General features: G+C 41.3%; 3 protein-coding genes across 3 annotated transcripts; 2 read left to right on the forward strand and 1 right to left on the reverse strand.

Moving 5' to 3' along the window:
- Positions 1-1,418: 1,418 nt before the first annotated feature.
- Positions 1,419-9,431, forward strand: ppp1r14d (protein phosphatase 1 regulatory inhibitor subunit 14D). Its single transcript, XM_069662363.1, has 4 exons — positions 1,419-1,855; positions 8,430-8,510; positions 8,779-8,811; positions 8,949-9,431. The coding sequence occupies exons 1-4, from the start codon at positions 1,676-1,678 to the stop codon at positions 9,015-9,017; spliced, it is 363 nt and encodes a 120-aa protein (XP_069518464.1). The 5' UTR covers positions 1,419-1,675; the 3' UTR covers positions 9,018-9,431.
- Positions 9,432-11,620: 2,189 nt separating this feature from the next.
- On the reverse strand, positions 11,621-15,223 carry zfyve19 (zinc finger, FYVE domain containing 19). Its single transcript, XM_069662170.1, has 11 exons — positions 15,156-15,223; positions 14,937-15,058; positions 14,794-14,847; positions 14,551-14,717; positions 14,297-14,439; positions 14,048-14,156; positions 13,673-13,891; positions 13,486-13,562; positions 13,226-13,327; positions 12,970-13,133; positions 11,621-12,736 (listed from the first exon to the last, which is right to left on the reverse strand). The coding sequence occupies exons 1-11, from the start codon at positions 15,207-15,209 to the stop codon at positions 12,658-12,660; spliced, it is 1,290 nt and encodes a 429-aa protein (XP_069518271.1). The 5' UTR covers positions 15,210-15,223; the 3' UTR covers positions 11,621-12,657.
- A 246-nt stretch (positions 15,224-15,469) lies between these two features.
- Positions 15,470-20,140, forward strand: bub1bb (BUB1 mitotic checkpoint serine/threonine kinase Bb). The gene is made up of 9 exons (XM_069662337.1): positions 15,470-15,555; positions 16,886-17,051; positions 17,139-17,198; positions 17,297-17,441; positions 17,541-17,737; positions 17,825-17,988; positions 18,126-18,319; positions 18,401-18,501; positions 18,749-20,140. The coding sequence occupies exons 2-9, from the start codon at positions 16,909-16,911 to the stop codon at positions 19,041-19,043; spliced, it is 1,299 nt and encodes a 432-aa protein (XP_069518438.1). The 5' UTR covers positions 15,470-15,555; positions 16,886-16,908; the 3' UTR covers positions 19,044-20,140.
- The last annotated feature ends 308 nt before the right edge of the window (positions 20,141-20,448 follow it).

Genomic DNA, 20,448 nt, shown 5'->3' on the forward strand with positions numbered 1-20,448 from the left:
AAGTTTTTAGACTCATTCATTCTCTCAAGTAATCATTAACATGACCCAGATTTAAACTTCACATCTTTCCTCTTTCCACAATTGTAGTGATACTGAGATGATTCAGATGGTTAGTCATCCAATTCCAATATGTGATGAGTCATGAAGGCACCTTTGAAGTTAACAACAAGTTGGAGTAGGTGTAAAAGGATGTGGTTGCTCTAATGAAGTAATGTAGATCATCTGGTGATTTAGACTGAATCATAATTCCAGCCACATTTAGCAAGAAGAGGACATAGAAATAGTATCCAAAACTTTCTGTCAGTGAGATCTTACATCTTCATCCAGAGGTCAAGCTCATTCACTGCCTCTGCTCTCCTCTTCTCCCACCTAGAACGCGTCACCTGTCCTGATCCGAGGTGAGAAGGCCTTCCTCCGGCCCACGTCCCCCCTTTTCAGACGACCTGGTGGTGCAGAACGGAGCCACATAAGAGGGGATGAATGAATTTGTGTGCCTGGAAAGGTGAGCTGCATGAGGCACTCAATAATTCAGTGTTTGTAACAGACGGTGCATCAGTGGGTGAACACGCGCAGTGAGGGCTGATTGATAGTCGCTGCCAAAACAAAAAAGTGAACCCCATTATTCATATCGTAATAGGATCTGTGGAAACTCTGCAGCCTGTTGTGTCTGTCGTCTCAACCGCAATAATTTGGCACCCGCAGGAACAAGTATGAATGTTTGACCTTGGTTTATGCTACTGTTGATATTTGACTTCACAAACATCAGCCGTTTCAAGACTTTTATTTGACATTTGACCTCAAAACAGACATAAATAGTGCTCTCCTACTTATCCATTATTCACGGGGGCGTAACTGAGTATGCCAACTTCAAGGCTTATTAAACGTACACCTGATAATGCCTGTTATAAAGGACAGGGCGGCTACAACACTAGAGGAACCCTGGCTCACCTGTCACGGGGGGACACGGCTATTATTGGACGTGTTTGTGAACGCAAGAGCCCTTAGCCTGTCAAAGTATTTTGACTTTGTGAGCCAAAATATACTTAAGATACTCGTATGAGTGAAAAAAAAAAGAAACCTTGCTCGTGTGTTTATACTTAGATGATACGCATGTCTAAAAAATCATGTTTGGACAAAAGGACAAAACAACATATTATTTTGTGACGTCACGAGCACAGGATGCCATATTTCCTAGCTTGTTTCCCGCAGTTGCCCTCTCACCCTTCTCCACTTTTTATCGCAGTAATTGACCTCTGCTCTCCTCTCACCTGCTATAACATTGAGGAAGAGAGCAAAAAGCAATCACACGCCCTATAAGCTGCATGTGCACACACACAAATGCATGCACAAACTCACACGCGCGCGCACAGAGGCATATCTCATTACCGTCCTCCTGATAGTGCAGCCAGTGGGTGTTGCAAGAGGAGGAGGAAGAGAGCAAGACAGAGAGAGAGAGAGAGAGAGAGAGGACAGGGAGAGAACCAGAGGCAGCATTATAGAGAGGGAGAGAACACTCAACAAGATAACAGGAGATACGCGTGGGAACAGCACAAGAAGAAGAGATAGAGACAGAGAAGAGGAGCCTGTAGGTCTGTCTGTGTGTGTGTGTGTGTGTGTGTGTGAGCTCAGTGTGAGTGTGTGTGTTTCCACGGTTGTCCCGAGGGCCGTGGCAGCCATGGCGTCAGAGCCCAGCACCCAGTCCAGGGTGATGTTCCAGGCAGGGGACAAACCGGAGGAGCCGGCGCACCGCAAGCTGGGCAAGCTGACGGTCAAATACAACCGTAAGGATCTGCAGAGGAGGCTGGATATCGAGGAGTGGATCGACGGGCAGCTGCACCTGCTGTTTGACTGTGAGGTAGGGAAGGGCTGCCCCTCACACACACACACACACGTACACACACACACATTGGAGAGGAGGAAGGAGGGTTCTGAGGTGCTCATAGGTGCCTGTGGTGTTTTTTTTTTATCATGCATGAGAGATTACAGAGACCTAAAAGAGGCGTTTGTGGGAGGCAAGTAGCTTCCTTTCACTGCTGCAGTTTTTGGCTCATAAGCCCTCATGTGTCATCAACCTGCCTGCAGTATCAGCTGTGCGCCGTGCACGATGGTGTTCCACCACAGCGATGAGATTATTTCCTAGATAAGATGCCTGCTTTTGTCATTCGGAGGCATTTTGAGCATGTGGAAACCCTGACAAGGCAAACAAGTAGATCCCTTTTAAACGTGCGGTTGCCATATGGCTAATTTACAATTCAGAAGTTGATCTGCACAGTGTGAAGTTGAAAGGATAGATAGAGAATCAGGAAATGAAGAGGAGGAAGCAATGAGACAATTTTCCTGTAACTTTTTTATAAAGTAATAAAAAACAAAAGCTGTAGGAGTTATATCAGTGGCATCCTGGACATTGTATCATAATTTCAGTGTGTGTGTGTGTACCCTGTTGCTCTTTTTGCAGACACATTCTCGTGGTCACTTAATAACCATGCATACATATCTAAATAGGCTCTACATATTGCCCTCCATCAGGGATATGGAGTTTATATTACTATATATTATATATAAGCACTGTGCTTGTAAAAACAAGAGTTGTAATGTGGAAATGTGTGCTCGTTATATCCAGCGTGTGCCTAATTAATGGCCTCATTACCTAGATGGTAATGTTTAGTATGTACATGGGGATCATGACAGGACATCACACAAACACACACACACACACAGCAACCTCCAGAACTCCTGTAACGGTGGGATACAATCCAATTATGTCAGAGGCTCCATATTGATTCACTTGGCATTCTCCGAGGGGAAACCATGGCAACAGATGTCTCAGCGCCCACATGAGGCAGCATGGCACGTCGGAATTAGGGGTGTCTGTTGAGGAGCATGATATTGCTAATGACGATGCAGATCGGATGACAACACCGCCTCCGTTTCCTGCCAAAGAGGGCAGAGACAAACTCGTTTAATATCTCGAGCTGCACGGAGACCCTCGGCTGCAGACGGCCTACAGCCACCTCTCTGTCTGGCATCCGCTCACACTGCCAGGGAGCCTTTTGCATATGGAGTACACTAATGCTGCAGAACGTGAGCATGCGTCCACATCCTTTTGACTGGCTGCCACAGACAATCAAATCTAATGATCTGCACATTTTATACAGCATTTAAGAATCAGGGTTAAAGTTTAGTTGGTTTACATTTAATACATTTGAATTGCAGCTGCAGGCAAGACATTTTTGCTTCTATTTTCCTCATCACAATACTTATTTATGAGCTTTATTCCATTTACATGCCAACCCTTGTTCCCTGTGGTAATATATGCTAATATGCTCTTAAGGCTGAGGGTGGAATAAATCACATTAGCAGAAACCAGGACATGAAGATAAAAGAAAAACTGATCTGAAGTCTCTGTTCACTCCTTTATCTCCTCCCAGAAACATACAATTACATCCCGTCAGCACTACATGATCTGGCTTTGACATAATCCAGCATATACATTATGTACAGCACAGGTAGGGGATATTTGCATTAGCCACTTGTGTAGAACCAGTCGTGGCTCGTCCATGTGCACAGGCCAGCGTGATGAATTTTGCATGGGCTCAGGGGAAGGTTACTCTGTTGGTTCTCGGAGTCTTCCGCGTGGAAGCATTTACCATCAGTCCCCTGTGTCACCGCCTGAATTATTTAGCTGCATCTCTAATTCATACAAGTGCTGCCTCGGTCTGGAGAGGCCGCCTTCTTTGCAAACTTCACACCTTTAGAGAAATGTAAACTACAAAAACAAATGTGGAAAAACTTCTGGACAGACTTGAAAATGCTGAGCAATGTTGAGGCTAGTGTGTGTGTAACACAGATAAATCCAGGCTTATTAGCTTATGAAGCGACTATTGTAGACCCAGAATAATCACAAGTGTTTACAAGTTTTAATTGCAGAATTGGTCTGCTTTAATCAAACTGGACAACAGGATATTCACTCAATGAAATGTGATGAATATTTTGATCATTGGGCAGCTCGTGCCTCGAACAGGAAACGGAAAGTCTCTGATAAGTAAAACACACACTGGCATCTTCTTGAAGCAGCTGTGTTTCCTGGGCACGGTTTCCTTTGCATCATAAAAGCAAAAACACAGCATGTGTTAATGGAACCACACCAAGTTTGATGTTGGAGTTTTTCCTTACATGTTTCTCTAAAATTACAGCTCAATGAATTTTACAGCTACAATCTAGCTACATTGTGAGAGTAACAAAAATATGTGGAAAAAATAGTTCCACATTTTGGGAAATACACTGGTTAGCTCTTACTGAAGAGAAAAAATCTGTAGCTACATCTAGCAGATGGTTAGCTTAGCTTAGCTTAGCATAAACGCTTAAAAAAGAAGGAAAAAGTTAGCCCGGCTCTCTTATAATGTAACGAAAAACATTCTTCAGCTAATTTGATTATAAGGCTTTTATTTGTTTTGTTTTTAAGACCAGCTCCAGTCACGTTTTAAGACATATAAAAGGCTCTGCTTGAAATAATAAATTGTGTCTGATATGTTTTTTCTGCAATATATGTTTAATTACCCTGTAAAAATCCTCCCAAGGCATCTCCTCCTTCTCCCTCATTAAAAATTAAAAAATAGGCCCCACCCACTATGCAGATTTACACCCGCCCCCTCCGTCGCGAAAACAAAACACGTCTCTGCCGTGGTTTAGCGGCAACTTGTTGAAACTTAGCTAGCGTTAAATGTAGTAATTAGAAGTAGTAACGTTAACGTTAGTAGTCAGTATTGAGTTTGCAAAAATTACAACCGTTGCAGCTAGCTCGCGCATCCCCAAAGTGGTTGCCATAGGTTGCACATAATGATATGAATAGCGTCACCCCGTCCATTAATGGGATTGGCTCCTTAGGTTTGTGACATCACAATCCTGCCAATCTGAAAACGTGTTGTTCAGCCTGTCCTTGGAACACTGCAGTTTAAAAAGCAGACAGGCCCAGCCATTGAGATGACAGCTTATGTTGTCCCTGATATGTGTTGTAGCACATGAACAACACCACATGGAGATGTTTACAAGGTTAAACACTTCATTCTCACTGGAGGGGGGCTTTAATACTTGACAAGTATGTGACAACAGGAAGAGTTATGTAATGACCAAATGGATTGAGACTCTTATGTGGGGAGTGCTTTCAGTAAACATTATAGTTGTTTGTGCATTTAGAATAAACTGTTCTAAGTGGAAATGTTGGGCTGTGTTTGAGTAAAGGTCATCACCATCATTTCAGTTTATCTTTTGAGGAGCTTAAATGCACTGAGTAAATATTAAGGTAACCAGCTAGATTAGGTGTGGCGCTGGACTTTGCACTAGAAAACTGGTCCTTGGGGTGGAGTCACCCATGAATATCCGGAATATCCTCAAATATAGTGGAAATTATGCCTTTAAATCAGATTTTCAATGCAAAGATCAAGGACACAATTACCCTATAGATGACAGGTCGGGGGGGTCACAAAAATCCTAAGGACTTATTCAATTGGGGCCATAAATATCAAAACCTAATTTGAAGACAATCTTGATGTTCAGAAATCTCCCTCTGGTCAAGACTGTTGCATGGCCTGACTGTTTGTTATATAGCACTACTCTTAATACAGTTCCAAATTGTTTTTCAGAAAAATTATCAAAAAATCAAACTATATCACTCATAAAACAAATACAACACAAAAAAAGAACTCTAAATCATGATGCTGCTACTCTGAAATTCTAAACCTGAGAAGTCCTGACAGGAAAAACCAGGTCACCCCACAATGAAGATGAAACTTTCCCAACACTTAATTCTAGTGGGCTCATCTCAACTTGACAAAATCCAACTGCTTATTTAGGCTGCATCTGTATCATCCGTCTAAAACAGCGATCCTCTGAGAGCCACTTTGATATTCATGAATTCCAGTTATTAGTGCCAACATTCATTTCAGCCTCACTCTGTTGCTTTTAACTTCAAAAAGTGCTGCCGAGACACTTCTGCCCGGGGGCCTCATTAAAACGCTCTTTCCCTCCGACAATGAAGGTAACTTTCAACACGCTGAGCGTTGAGACTGCGTACAATATGAGATCCGGAGAAGTTACTGGAAGGGTCATCGTGGTTCTTCAAAGTAAAAGCTTGTGCTCCTCTCATTGGTATTCAGAGGTGCTCTGCGTGGTCCTGGAGTCAAATGCGGGAAGAATTTTTAGAGTTTATGCCCGTTCACATTCATCATTAATGTAGGACGGTTTCACTTTCACAGTCATCCTTTATTTGCTGCATAGACATTTAAAGGTCTGCACAAGTAATGGGAATATATTATTAATACGACATAAGTACTTCTAAGATCAGACAAAGGAAACATTATTGTATATAGCAGTGTGTTATAGGTTATTAAACAACAGTTACTTCCGACCAAGTAATCAGATTTGACAAGAGGCATTCCATGAGTAGTGATATACAGCACAACATCACTGGGACTTTTCACTCTGTGTATCACTCCGCCTCAGCCAGGCGTTATAAATACTGTTAATTGACATTCCAGCAGACCTATATGTCAACATTAATCAAGCTGGTACCTCTGAATCACACAGCAGACTCTTATCCCACTGGCTGATGATAAATTAAAACAGAAAGATAAATGTACATGATAAAAAAAAACAGCTGATCTGTGGTAACCTGTAGACACAGAGTGCAGGAGCATGTTTGGGTTGCTTGGCAACAAAAGTCCAGTTTCAGTTAAGTTGTTGAACCAGTTGAGTTGGTGGAGCAAAAAGTAATGTGTTGTTGATTACTTTTTACTACTATTTGCTGCTTGTATAACTGTTGTATAAAAGCAATATGACACTCAAAGTCGTGATGTTGTACTGAATATCAGCACGGCTGTGATTATCTGCGTCACAAGGCCGCAGTACAACATCACGCTCTCTCATGTTATATTGCTTAATTTGCTTATACCCAAAATTTATTGTCAAATGTAAATAAAAAACACTTAATTTTACAGCAGAAACAAAAATATATCTTACATATAATTACTCACATTCATTAGCTGGGCTGCTTCAGCATCAGTTTTTCTCTGGACTACTTGTGGAATGTAGATGTCAAGCTAAAACTGCATGTTAAAGTCGAAAGAAAACAATGGATTACTGCAATAATTTAACCTATTTATACGGTATATAAAGGGCCTATGAAAGTTAATTAACAGCCACTTAAAACAGGGCAGTCAATAAAGGAAATCTGGACTGTTACATTAACACCACCATTGAAGTATTTGGCCTAACCCATAGAAAAAACACCAAGAAACAACCACAACACTTCCGCCTGCAGCTTCACACAGTAGAGCCCTGACCGTACAGCCTGAGCACAGCCCTGCGTGTGTTCTGCAGACATCAGCAGAATCACAAGGGGTCCAAACTGGCAGCAAGTATCAATTAGAGGAGGCACTGGGGACTCTGAGGGTGGGCCCGTCTATTCCACCACTCAGCACTTCCACATTGATTAGCTCTCTCCTCATCCAGAAAGCAGGGCGAGCCCCATCTTCAGCAGCCATGAAAACTCCCCAACTGGAAAATATTCTCCTTAAAAAGAGGCGCCACTTGTCAAATACGAGTGTACACCTGCTGACGCTGGATATCTGAGTGTTCAGGATTCCTCGAGTGAGCACTGTTCATTTCCTCTGAAAATATAGTGGAGATAAAAGCTTGTGATAAGGATTGATTACTTTGATCTTTTTGCCCTTTTACAGTCTTTAAATTAGGTTAACCTTTCAGTAAGCTGCCAGACTTTAAGTTAAAGCCAATGTTTAATGAAAAAGAGGTTTGCATTCATCTAGACCCACTGTTAATATATTAACAGTAAATTTTGCCAATGGCTTTGTATTTAAAGTCAGATTCATACAAAGTGTGTTACAGCCTAGAGGGATGAATTTATTCTTCAGAGAACCTCTCAACTGGAAACATCTCCCAGTAATGGCTGAGCTAAATGCTAGCCGGGTAAATCATCCATGAAATCTGATGGTGGCATGTGCCAAGTACGGCCTCCTGAAGCCTTTCTGCCTCCATGCCTCGGAGCCCTTCAGCTTTGCTTAAATAGGAATTATGAAGGATCAAAAACTTAGTTCTAAAATACAGCTAACACTATATACTGATGTGATTGGATGCAAATAAAAGCACAGCCTCAGCTCTTTAAAACATGACAACCCAGCAGCCTAAACACTGCTGTGCTTCGAAGTCCTTGCCATGTTGCATCATGTCTCACACGCTTTCTCCTACTTCTGACTGACTCTGCTCAGTGGTGTGGACAGTCACACCACAGGGAGTGGAAGGATGCTCAGGAAGCCCGCGGTATAAAATGTTTGCACGAGCTTTTGGAGCATGCAGAAATACGAGTGTGGGCAGCAAAGTTATCAAGGACTAACTTTTGTTTCACTCTGCTTTTGCAGGAGGAAGAGATTCCGGAGTTAGAGATCGACATAGACGAGCTCCTGGAGCTGACAGACGAGGGACAGAGAAGCCGGCTGCATGTAAGATTGTGCACGTCATTGCCAGTTATTCACATAATCGGTAAGATATTGCTTTGTGGAACTAAAGGAAAGGTCAACCTGAGCTCCAGATACAAAAGAATTTGACCCTTACACCTACTTGACACCTGGTTACATAACTATTTGCAATGTGGGTTAATAGCTTAACAAGCACTTGACCCTCGCAGGAATCCAGTGTTGCAATATTTGCAGTGAAACAGCAAAGTCCAACTTTGTAAGACAGCTTATGTGTGTTTGTTGTCTTTGTTAGGAGTTGTTGCAGGAATGCGGGAAGCCAAAAGAGGTGAGAGAAAAATCTATATACTCATATGAAACTAGACATATCAAGAAGAAACATATACGTTGTTTACTGTTGTTCTGTCGTCTGTAATAGAAACATGCAGAAAAATCAATAAATCAATTCTTTCCATCTTCCCATAGGATTTTATCAACGGACTGCTCTACAGGATAAAGGGTCTACGTAAAATGTCAGGTCCCTTGAAGAAATAATCATAGGTCAAATAAAGAATTGAGACAATGCGGAGCCTCTTATCTTCCCACCGCCCATGTGTTAACTGTTTGGATGCCTGTATGTGCGGTTCACATGTGTGTGGGACTCTCTCTCTGCCCTCAGCCCCTCCTCCCGGGTCAGCATCAGTCTAACACCAGAGCAGTCGGGTTTTTGAATGGATTTTTTTAATTATTATTTCACTTTAATTTATGAATTTATGGACTGCTATTACATTTTGTCTCCCATAAGCATACCAATAGTGCACATGTGATAAAAGCTGTACTGACTATTACTCAGACGGACTGTACATTTTTCGGTTGCATATTTATGTACATAAACATTTTTGTTCTGATAACAGTGTTGTATGTTGAAATAAAGTGGAACATTTTCAAGACAAGGCTGTTGATGGATTGTACAATGACAAACAGAACTGTCTCATCAGATATTCAACACAAATAAATATGAACATGTCCATTAGCTAATCAATTTACAGTACCAGTTAAACTATCCTGTTACCACACTTAACCGTATTACTGCTCTACAACACTTACTTCCCTTAAAGAATAATAATGTCCCACTGTCCAGAGACAACTATAAGACTTTACAGTAGCGTGGCTGTCAGCATTAAATTCCCAGAACACAAGCTTTTGTTTTTTTCAGCCCGCTGATGGAAACAAAGGAGATGTTGACATGTCAGCTCTAGGAGTAAACACAGTGAAATCAGCAGCAGGAAGGGTCCATTAAGTATGCATCCATTAACCTCATCCATTTCCTGTCTGTGGTGCATGTCTGACATGGCCAGAAAAGGCAAACACAGTAACAGCCTCCATGCAAACCTTAATGGAGCAAGCCCCCCCAGAGGAGAGTGTAATTATGGTCTCTGCTCCTTTAAGCCTGACAGTAATGCACGCTGATGAAACAGCACTCCGGCCGTCTCTCTACACACAGAGGGTCTTTCAGCTGAGGGCTCCATTAGAGCCGTTTACTTGTTTGGCCCCCACTTTCACTCATGCTTGTCTGACACAAAGGCCATTCATACTATAAGAAAACACTTCTACAAGGCCTGCCAGCCGGGACGTTTTTGTCAAGTGATGATATCAGTGATCAAAAACTACAGTTATGGCCTCACACCACTCTGCCAAGTAAGTTGCGTTTTACAACCGTCAGTGTTTTACAGTATGAGAGAGCAACTGTGGCCCGGACATGAGATATATCTGTATAATTAAAATACATTACTCTAAAAACAAAACAATAGCATAAGTCGGCTCACAAATAATAGGTAAGGGTGAACCACAAGCATTTATAGAAGTGACATAATACCAGAGGCGGTCACTCTCTCGCTCGTCTTTCTCTCTCTCTCTCTGTGCTTCTCTGCAGAGCATGTGATTGTCAAAGGACCCTGCACATGACAGCAGAGCAAACAGACACATAAGGGGTAGGGGGGATGCTACGCTAATCGAATGCTTATTGCGTAGTTCCCTCAAATTGATAATAACATAAAAATAAACCAGATGTTCTGAGCGTTGTTGAGATATTCTTCCCTGACTCCAAGTGGACCTATGTGCCAAATTTGAAAATATTCCCTGCAGGTGTTTCTGGGATGTTGCAGTCCCTCCAGGATTTCGTGGGCCTTTCTGTGATTGTTGCGGCCTACAATGCCTGATTCTGCTGCAGATTTGTGAAAAAGTTGCAAGGCAAGTTGTGATGTTTTTTTAGGCTTTTTTTGTGTGCAACACGCGCCAGTCACTGTGAGCAACTAACGCTACAATAAAACCATCACTCCCAGTCAATTTCCGTGTCAAAATGCCAAATAAAATGTGAAAACATTAAATAAAACTAAAGGAAAACACCATGAAATAGTAATTTCACACTGCACATGCCTATTTCAATGCTATCCATCTGCCCAAAGAAGAATCTACACATTATTTATCATATTTAAGCTGCTGTACTTGTTACTTCAGGTGCTACGCTTGCATACAACTACTGATACGAGACAGTGATAACTATCTCACTGTACAAACACTCTTTGAGATAAACACTGACTCACATCAGTAACAGAGCCTCTGGTTGGTGGAGAGTTAAAGGCACCAGGAAGTGGCTAAGTGAACGGCTCACAGTTTTCAACATGGAAGACAGTAACACAAGAAGACATTGAGTATTGGATTTGTTATAAGGATTCACTGTTTAGAGTCTCATTAAAGACACTGTAGTTTAAGGCCGAATCAGGTAGCTCTTCAAAGAGAGACGATCACACCGATCAGCTGTCTGCTTCACAGCAAGAGCAAATCTCTAGCATGAAGCGTTCTGGAGATATTAAAGGCACAGTAAACGATACACTCCAATGTTTATACAACATAGCAGACCTATGAAGATCAATATTTTAATAAAATCTGCAGGGATTGCAAAGGAATTTGTATGAATTTGTTGAATCGCAACTTCCTGGAGGGACTGATATTGTGTTAACAAGAAGAAGATTTGATAATGCCCAGAAATGTGTTTCTCAAGACATTATGTCGTAACAGTGAAGTTGGCCTTTCATTCATCATTTGATTCTATTAGGGTTAGGGTTAGGGTTAATATGAATATGAATTCTTAAGCCAGCAACAATACTTTTTCCGAGGTCCCAGTTAAATTTGACCTTTGACTACTAAAGTTAGTAGAAGATAATATCTCCAGATGTTACTGAGATATTGTGTTGCATTAATAGAAAGATGGGGGACAGACGGACAGATGGAAAAACAACACAAAGATATTAGGTGTCCTGCCACAGCTGACGCCAACACAGAGGAATAAAAAAGCTTAAAAATATCACTCAACAGAAATGCAGCGTTCCCTCAGAGATGTGACACAGCACCTAACACTTCTGCATCCTTTATAATGAAATTACACAAGGACAAGAAAGGCAATACTCATGTCACACTCGCAGCCAAACATAGATTACAAGAGTGGCTGCAGCGGCTGCCAAAAGAAAACAAAGCCCTCAGTAATCCTTTTATACAGACTCCTCTGTACTCCTTCAGCGCACAGCTGACGGTAGTCTGGGATTGCACATCCTCCCAGATGAGCTCATGATGCGTCTGCTGTCTGTGCGAGATTTTTTAAAAAGATTCAAATGGTGACAAGTGCAATGTGTGTCTGAGATGGGCCTTTGTTGCTTCTGGAAAGTAGGACAAGTGGCATCAAAAAACGGCTTCCTATTTTCTGCGTGACAGAGCTGTGCAGTTCTGCTAAAGTAACAACACGCTGCAAGATTTTCTGTCTTCTATTTGTATACTCTACAGAAAAATAGAAGCTATGTTATTCATATTATACATGTTATTCTTTAGTTACAGTAAAGGTAATTTCTACTTCTAGCGTTTGCATTGCCAAAAATGTTTGTTGTCTGTTAGTTACAATAAGCAGATGCTGCTCTTCCTGTGGCCTACAAAGATGCATGTTTGTATCCACTTAGGAGACTTGATGAGATAAGTCAGGGTTAAAATGGTTGGTTCTGCCTTAATTCAGATGATATGTAGTATTTGAATCTTCTAAGACACTGTTTTAGTTACAATAATAGGTCACTTAAGTCTAAAGCACAAGTCTAACAGTAATAACGGACCAGATCCCGATACAGCAAACGCCTTCAGCACAGTCTCACTATCATGTCTTCCTCTTCTTCTTCGGTGCGGTGTAGCTGGCGGTGCGATGCTCCATCCTGTCATATTTATCATGGCCTTCCCTGGGGGGGATAATGGAGAATGAATTGATAATTCATCACACTAAATACTTTATATTCATGCTGCTTAACAGTATGGCACCCGCATGCCTACAATCTATCTGGGTCATGGTATGCACTCCAAATCATAGACATTTTTCTCACCATAGCAAAGATGTTCAATGAAAAGCTCTACTAGGATAAGGGAAACCAGGATAATGTTTACACTGCTTTAAAACTATTGCATGTTACCCCACCTGAAGCAGCGGTTGCAGTATAGATCTCCATCGCATGTGTGACAGCGAAGGGTGGCGTCCTGGTTACAGATGCAGCACCAGGGAAGCTCTTCTTCATCACTGTCTGATGGCTGATGTGCAACAGCAGCCGGTGAAATCCTACTCTTTGGTGCTGGAGCATGGGTCTGTAAACACATCACATTAAAAATAAGTAAACATCATTCACTCTTAGAACAGAAATAATCATGTTTTTGTATTGATGCTGATTGTTCTTCACCGGTTTCTTTGAGGTTTTCTTCTTTTCTGTGTTCTTAGGTCCACTTTGCTCTAAAGGTATGTTGTAGCCGCTGGCCTCATCCAATGCAGCCTCTTCAGAGAGCTGGAACACAAAATAAAACACTTACAAATTATTAAAATGGCATAATAGCAGCCCCTTGTGGACTTCTGAACTGGCCCCGATCAGTTCCCAATCATCTTTACAGGTGTGATTTGCACATCTACATTACAGTATGACCATTATTTTGATAAGCCACAAACCTGTTTTAACACTCTCCTCACAGCTTCTTCCTCAGTCTCCTCCTCACTGTCAGGATGCTGAAAGTCCTCCATCTTAACTACACATGACATGATAAAAAACACAGTGACAGGACTTATTATATTGTCCGACTATTCTGATATAAAGGATGAGGATCACAGATAAGTTCAATTTTTGTGTGTGGTGTACCTTTGTCTGGGTCCTGCCCCTTCAGCTGTGCCAGCCTCTTGGCCATATCGAGGATCTGATCCTGGGAGTGGCTCTCATTTCTCAGCTCCGCCATGGCCTCCTCCAACAAACGGGACTTCTCAGCCTCGAGCTGCTTAACCGACTCTTCATTATCCTCTAAATTCTCAGTCGATGTTCCACCCTCCCCCTTGTTGAGATCATTCATACGGCCATCTACACCTGCAGACGGATTAATGGGTGTATACATGTTATGGGAATAATAGCTAAACAAAGTTAGATGTTGGTGTTGTGATACAAATATCATGACTGCATAAAACTATGTAATGACTGAATCAATAATTACTAAATGGATGTGGGAGATGAGTAACATCTTACTGCATTCAGGATTTGATTGCTGGTTGTCGATGGCGACTTCATCTGTCATCTGAGTTATCAGATCATTGGCTTGCTCAGTCTGAGTCCTGTTATCTGGAGGCTTGTGCACCTGTACATATAAACACACAAGTACATTTAACGGAGAGTCATCACAGCAATATATACAGTATATTTAGCCTGCTTCTTAATAGCCTTGCCAAAGAGCCATACCCAATACGTTACAAACTCGTACAAAGATGCTTAACTCACGGATGGAGGAGCTTGAGATGGTGGAGGTTGTCCCCGTAGAACAGCCAGGCGGTCCTCCATCTCCCCTAGAGAAGGCACTGGCTGGCTGGGAGCTTTCAGAGCAGCAAGGCGAGACTCGAGTTCTTTCTCAGAGGGGATAGACTCTGGAAGAAGAGGTAAAAAGCTTACAATGGCTTTTGCCGAGAGAAACTATGGGACTGTTGTATTTTTCAGATTTCATTCAAAAGTTAGTGCTAAATATCTAATTCTATTACTTGGCTTAGTGTCCTCTTTCAGCTTTTGAAGTCTTTCAGCAATAGCCTGGTCTTCTTTACTCAGGCCTCTGGTTGGTATAAGGCCTCCTTTGCCATTTCTATTGCCTCCATGAGCAAGAGGCTGTGTCGACTGTCCCTGCTGTTTGGCCTCAAGGGCAGCCACACGTCTATGGAACAATATGAACTTTAGATATCATGGAGCTTCTGTATCAAGTATCATTTTTTATGTCATCATATACTGACTTTTTGTAATTTTCAGGAGGAGACCATTTCCCAGCATTGTTTGGAGATGCTCCGCTAAAATTGAAGAAATACAGAAAAGCAAAATGACTTAAACATGCTAGTTATTAATTGAATTCGTTTTCTTTGTGTAGTTTGACCTTTACCTTGTTAGATTACCATGGCACTGTTTGCAGACCTTCTGCTGGGTGTTGCCACAGCGAGGCACCACAGCACTGAAAGTCAAACAGCTGGAGCAGAAGGCGCGGCCACAGTTCTTACAACCCAGCTGTTGTGAATAAATGATAAAAGGTAAATTACACAGTTAACTATCCTTCAAATGTCTAAAGTGCACAGATATGTAATATTCACCAGAAAGGTCTTACCTCCTTCTTGAAGAGACTGAACTTTGATGTACAACTATAACAACGGTTGTCCATGCCGACACGTGTGAAGAGTCATGTAAAAAGCATTTACAATTTGATATTGCTCTGGCGGGTAAATATGAAAAAGAAAACAGGCTATATAAACAATAATATAGCAGCTAGCTTACTATTTCAACCTTTCAACGCTGCTTCAGTCAAAACAGGAAGCATCCCGGAAGATGAGTTGTGACGCCCTTCTACAACTTCCGGTTTGTGGTTCCTCCAATCAGCTTTCTCCAAATCGTATCGCGGTCCTTGTTCAAAACACACAACCGACCACCGAGCAGCGTTTCTGAATCAACTAGGCTACAACGTTGTAGCTGTAGTAACCTGAAAAAGGGGGAAGGGAGGCTTGTAAGCGGTATGAAAACCCACAATTTCTACAGAGCAATTGTATATTTACATGTGGCAGGTTCATTTTGATAAAATTGCGAACAACGGCAAGAACTCTCAGGCTAATGCTAATGTTAGCAAGTTGGTGTGTTAGCTCCCCCACGTCATTTTCCCATTAACGTTTGAAAGAAAAAGAATAACCCACTAACGTTCGTGACTTATGTTAGTAAAGCAAATAAATCTTCATTTGTAGCTGTGTTAACTATATTGTTAGCGCCATATATTATATACTACTACATTTTCATGTTAATAGTCATGGTTATTGCTTACTTCCGTTACCGTCCTTACGCTAATATTCTGTCACTGTTGCTGTATGACACCATACCCAAATGTTTTCGTTTCTTTATCAGTTTGAACACACCAAAAATTAAATACTAGGTGATGATTTTAATTACTTTGGTCATGAACATGATAAAGTAACACTTGTTGTTAACGTTACGTTTACATCCAATGTTAAAAAGGCTGTAATAAGCTTAGAGTCAAAGTATAGGAACACAAAGCAAGACAAGATAAATGTATAAATTGTAAAAGTATGGCATTGTCATTTCTACTAGTAATGCTACTTTAGAATGCTTGAACATTTTATCTCTCACTTTATTATGTCATAATAATAATAACTTTATTTGTATAGCACCTTTTTAAAAGTTTCCAAAGTGCTTTCCATAAAACAAATACAACAACAATAGAATAATTGAAAGAAACAAACAAGTCATGGGTTACGTGTGAGGTATACAGGCCCAACTAAAAACCCATCAGTCGGAGATAAAAACAGATGGTGGTTAAAATAATACATAAGATCAGGGTAAAGGCAATTAAAAGATGATTTACATAAAAGCCTGTTTATAGAAGTGTGTTTTAAGAAGATATTTAAAAGATGAAACTGATTGTGCTAGCTTAATTTCCTCTGGCAGGCTTTTCCACAGACCAGGCACCCTGACAGAGAAGGCACAGTCACCTTTTGTGCTGAGCCTGGACTGTGGGACAATTAAAAGGGCCTTGCCAGAGGATCTTTAGCTGCGAGTTGGCTCTTAAAAAGTTAAAAAGTCAGAAATATAGCCAGGGGCCAGACCTTTCTGTGCCTTATAAGCAATCAGTAAAATCGTATAATCAATTCTAAAACTTACTGGTAACCAGTGCAGGTTTGCTAAAACAGGAGTCATATGTTCTCTACGTTTTGTAGAGTCATGTCTATTGACACACTTTTCTGCCTGATACACAGTCTAGTTGAATAGATCATCAGTACAGATTAAAGCAAGAAGATATTTAATAAATGTGTATGTGTGTCTGTTGGTCTGTAGGTATCCAGTGATTTAATTTCACAATGGCAGAAGGAGGCGATGTGGAATGGGAGCTAAGCAAAGAAAACATCCAGCCACTGCGTCGGGGCAGAGCCATATCAGCCTTACATCAGGCGCTCAGTCAACAACAGGATGGGCTCAGCTCTGGCATCAACCAGCAGAGACAGTATGGATGCTCTTTTAAACACTGACGGTAATTTATATTGATCGGTTATAACATGATGATGAGGTTTTGTGACTTTTGTTTCTCCAGGGTTTTTGAGTCTGAGCTGCGAATGTATGATGGAGATGATCCACTTGATGTTTGGGATCGGTAAGTCAAATATGTAAATTGTAAAAAGTGTATCCGTAGTGCTGCTGTTAATGTCAGGGCTTTCATTTTTCATTCTCACCTGGCTCTGTGTTTTACAGATATATTAAGTGGACTGAGCAAACCTTCCCTCAGGGGGGAAAGGAGAGCAACCTCGCCACACTGTTGGAGCGAGTTGTGACCAGATTCACAGAGGAAAAGAAATATCACAATGACCCACGCTATGTTGACCTCTGGATTAAATTTGTATGTTTAATATTTAAACCTCTGACTCTATTTTGCAGCTTTGGCAAACTAATGTAGCGGTAATAATTTGTGCTGTACATATGTGTTTTGTGTCTACAGGCTGAGAACTGTCCTGAGCCATTGGACATTTACAGGTACATGCAAGCGCAGGGGATAGGAGTGACACAGGCATCCCTCTACATCGCTTGGTCTGAGGAATATGAGAATCAGGGCAACTGCCGCAAAGCAGACCTGGTCTTCCAGGAGGGATTCAAGAAGTGTGCCGAGCCACATGATAAGCTCCTGCAATTTCACAAGTATGGATTCGTCCTGCAAAGTTTGTGATACAGTTTTAAAATGCAAAATATTTGCACTATCACTGATTTCTGTGTTGTTATTCAAAGGGCTTTGCAGGCACGTGTGTCCCGACAGGTGATGATGAACGTGGAGGAGGACGATAGTGATGATGAGCCTAAACAAGCTGAGAGAGTTTCTCTAGCTGACCTCAAACACAGAGGGAAGAAAAAGGCAGTCGCCCCCGTCAACAGAGCTGGGTCTGCAATCAGGAGTAAGGACACGGATATACAAATATAATCTATTGTGAAATTTTAAGCTGATATTGCCAATGCTCCAGCACCTTTAAATATAGATGACATCATAAAAATGTGTCTTACTATGTGTATGTTTTATGGATTTTTTTAACAGGTGTTTCCAGAGGCCTGCAGTCACAAGGCGCCCCCGTCTTTGGCAACGCTTCAAACAGTCAGTTGGTGATCTTTGATGAGAACAGGGCTCAAAGTGCTGGCCCTTCAGAACCTAAGTTGGAGTCTTGGGTGGCCCCTCCCACTTCTAAGGCGAAGGAGAACGAGCAGAGGCCAGAAAGATGGTGTGATGTGAAGGTATGAAATCAGCAGGTGTTGTGTTTGGTGTTTTTGTGTGTAATCTAACCCAGTGATGACTTTAATGTGCGTGTACTTTAGATTCCCCAGAAGTCCAAATTTGGACGTACTGTAATGGCACCACCGCCTCCAAAACCCACCTTCCAACCATTCGTTGAGGAGTCAGACCAGCCTCCAACAATGTAAGTGACTAAACAAGAGTTGTCCTGCTTTTGTCTGTTTCTTTTTATTGTCAGTTTAATTTAAAGACAAGTGATCAAACAAAAAAATCTGTTGGGTGGTTGTCATTAGACAGTTTATTAGTCAAAAATAAAAACACATGTAGGTTGGCATCTTTCGAAGTTATGCTTGTGGTCTAAGTTTGTCCTTCTCGGGTGATGCTTCTAAGATTTAATTGATTTGTTCTGGTGTCTTTCTTCTCACCCTCAGGACTCCATGTAAGATCAACCCGGCAGTGAACACAGTTTTATCCTCTCGTAAGCCCTGCAGAGAGGAGACGCCTCTAAAGAGACTACAGGAGCACCATCAGCAACAGAAGGAAGCAGAATCAGGAAAACTGCAGGAGCAGAGCATGTACTGTAAAGAACTGCTGCTTAGTGGCGCCACTGAGTTCAGCTTCGAGGAGCTGCGTGCTGAACGCTACTTCAAAAAGAAGCTACAGGAGTCGCAGGAGGTCAGAGGAGAAAAGGATGAAGCTAGTGCCAGTGGTTCAAACCTGTGCTAAGAAGACTGCTTTATAGGTCTTTTTTATGGATTTTTAATTTCATGTAACTACTGCTGTGTGCTGTTTGTTGTACTCCTGTATATATTTCTCATCATAAAAAGTTGTCAGAAGTGTAAAAAAGACTAAATGGGTGAAACTTTTGAGAAACCCTTTGAAGAGAAGTCACGGTATGTTAGTGATGGATTCACACTAAATAGTTGAACTACCTGTACAGTTTTTTTCAATCCATGATATAACACCACAAACTGAAGATAGCAAAGGCTAAACATTAACAGGTTTTTTTAAAGATATAATCTTGAAGATTTCAGTTTTGTGCTCTTGAGCACCACCCACTGGTGATAATCAGTAATTATGGGAGCATGCTTCCCAATTTACGTCTACAGCTGGCTCCCTTTGTCATGATTGTAACTCTTGATATTCCTCGCTTTCCTTTTAAGACTGTTTGCCTTCATCTGAGCGTCGAATTTGTTTCTTTTTCTCTGGATTTTCACTTGTTTTTTTAAGTTGTGTCTGTCGTCATTTTCTTTGTTTGTTCAGCCATAGTAGGTTACTGTTTACTAGCAACACTTACAGAAAGCACAAAGTGCTGCCACTTTGCTCCGCCTACCCTCTCTGGCAGACCAACCACTGCTGGGTGATGGAAAACGTGTCGCTAACTGGGTGCTGTTTGTGATTTTTTTTTTTTGGTGAATGTCGCCACAGACACCCAGTCCATAATAATACGATATACTGCAAATGCAAAGGCTTTCATCAGTGTGCCATAGGTTCAATCACCATTATGGCGATAGATTCGGCAAAAGATAGTGACTTAACAGACATTTATTTACATGAAAGTCTTCGAGATTATACTTTTAACAAACATCATAAACCACAGATTTCAGTGCTAAAACTGGTACTTCTTCATGTATGGTATATGTGATCTCCTTGTAAATACTGAACACATTTTTCTACGACAGCTCAAGTCTCTTCTCTACTAGTGACACTTTCACTCTCAATCCATTCATCCATTGTTCTTTATCGCATTGTTCTTGAGAAAAGTCTTTTTTTAAGTGTTCTGCCATGTTTTGTCTTTTTCTTTTTTTTTGAACAGCAGTCAAAAGAGGGCTTTGGTTGGGTTTAATGTCTCAGTCTGAGTGTAATGTCCCTTCAAGGCCATTTTTCATTGATGTTCAATAAACTTGTTACAACGTATTGCTACTAGAATTGTTTTGTTGTTCTTTATAGACAAGTAGATTTGTATAACGCACGTCAGCAGGGGGCATTTGAGGGCAAACATGTATTGTATTTCTCGTAACATTGCTTGGCTTACTTATTGAAAGCCATAACAACTTAGTGCTGGCTGTTATCTGTTGCTGCAGTTTAAAGAGTTGACACAGGTAGGCACAACTTAAAACAGCAACTGTAT

This window comes from Semicossyphus pulcher, unplaced genomic scaffold (assembly GCF_022749685.1).
Source record: "Semicossyphus pulcher isolate SPU_LCO1_2020_fin unplaced genomic scaffold, fSemPul1.0.p SCAF_14, whole genome shotgun sequence".
Lineage (NCBI taxonomy): Eukaryota > Metazoa > Chordata > Actinopteri > Labriformes > Labridae > Semicossyphus > Semicossyphus pulcher.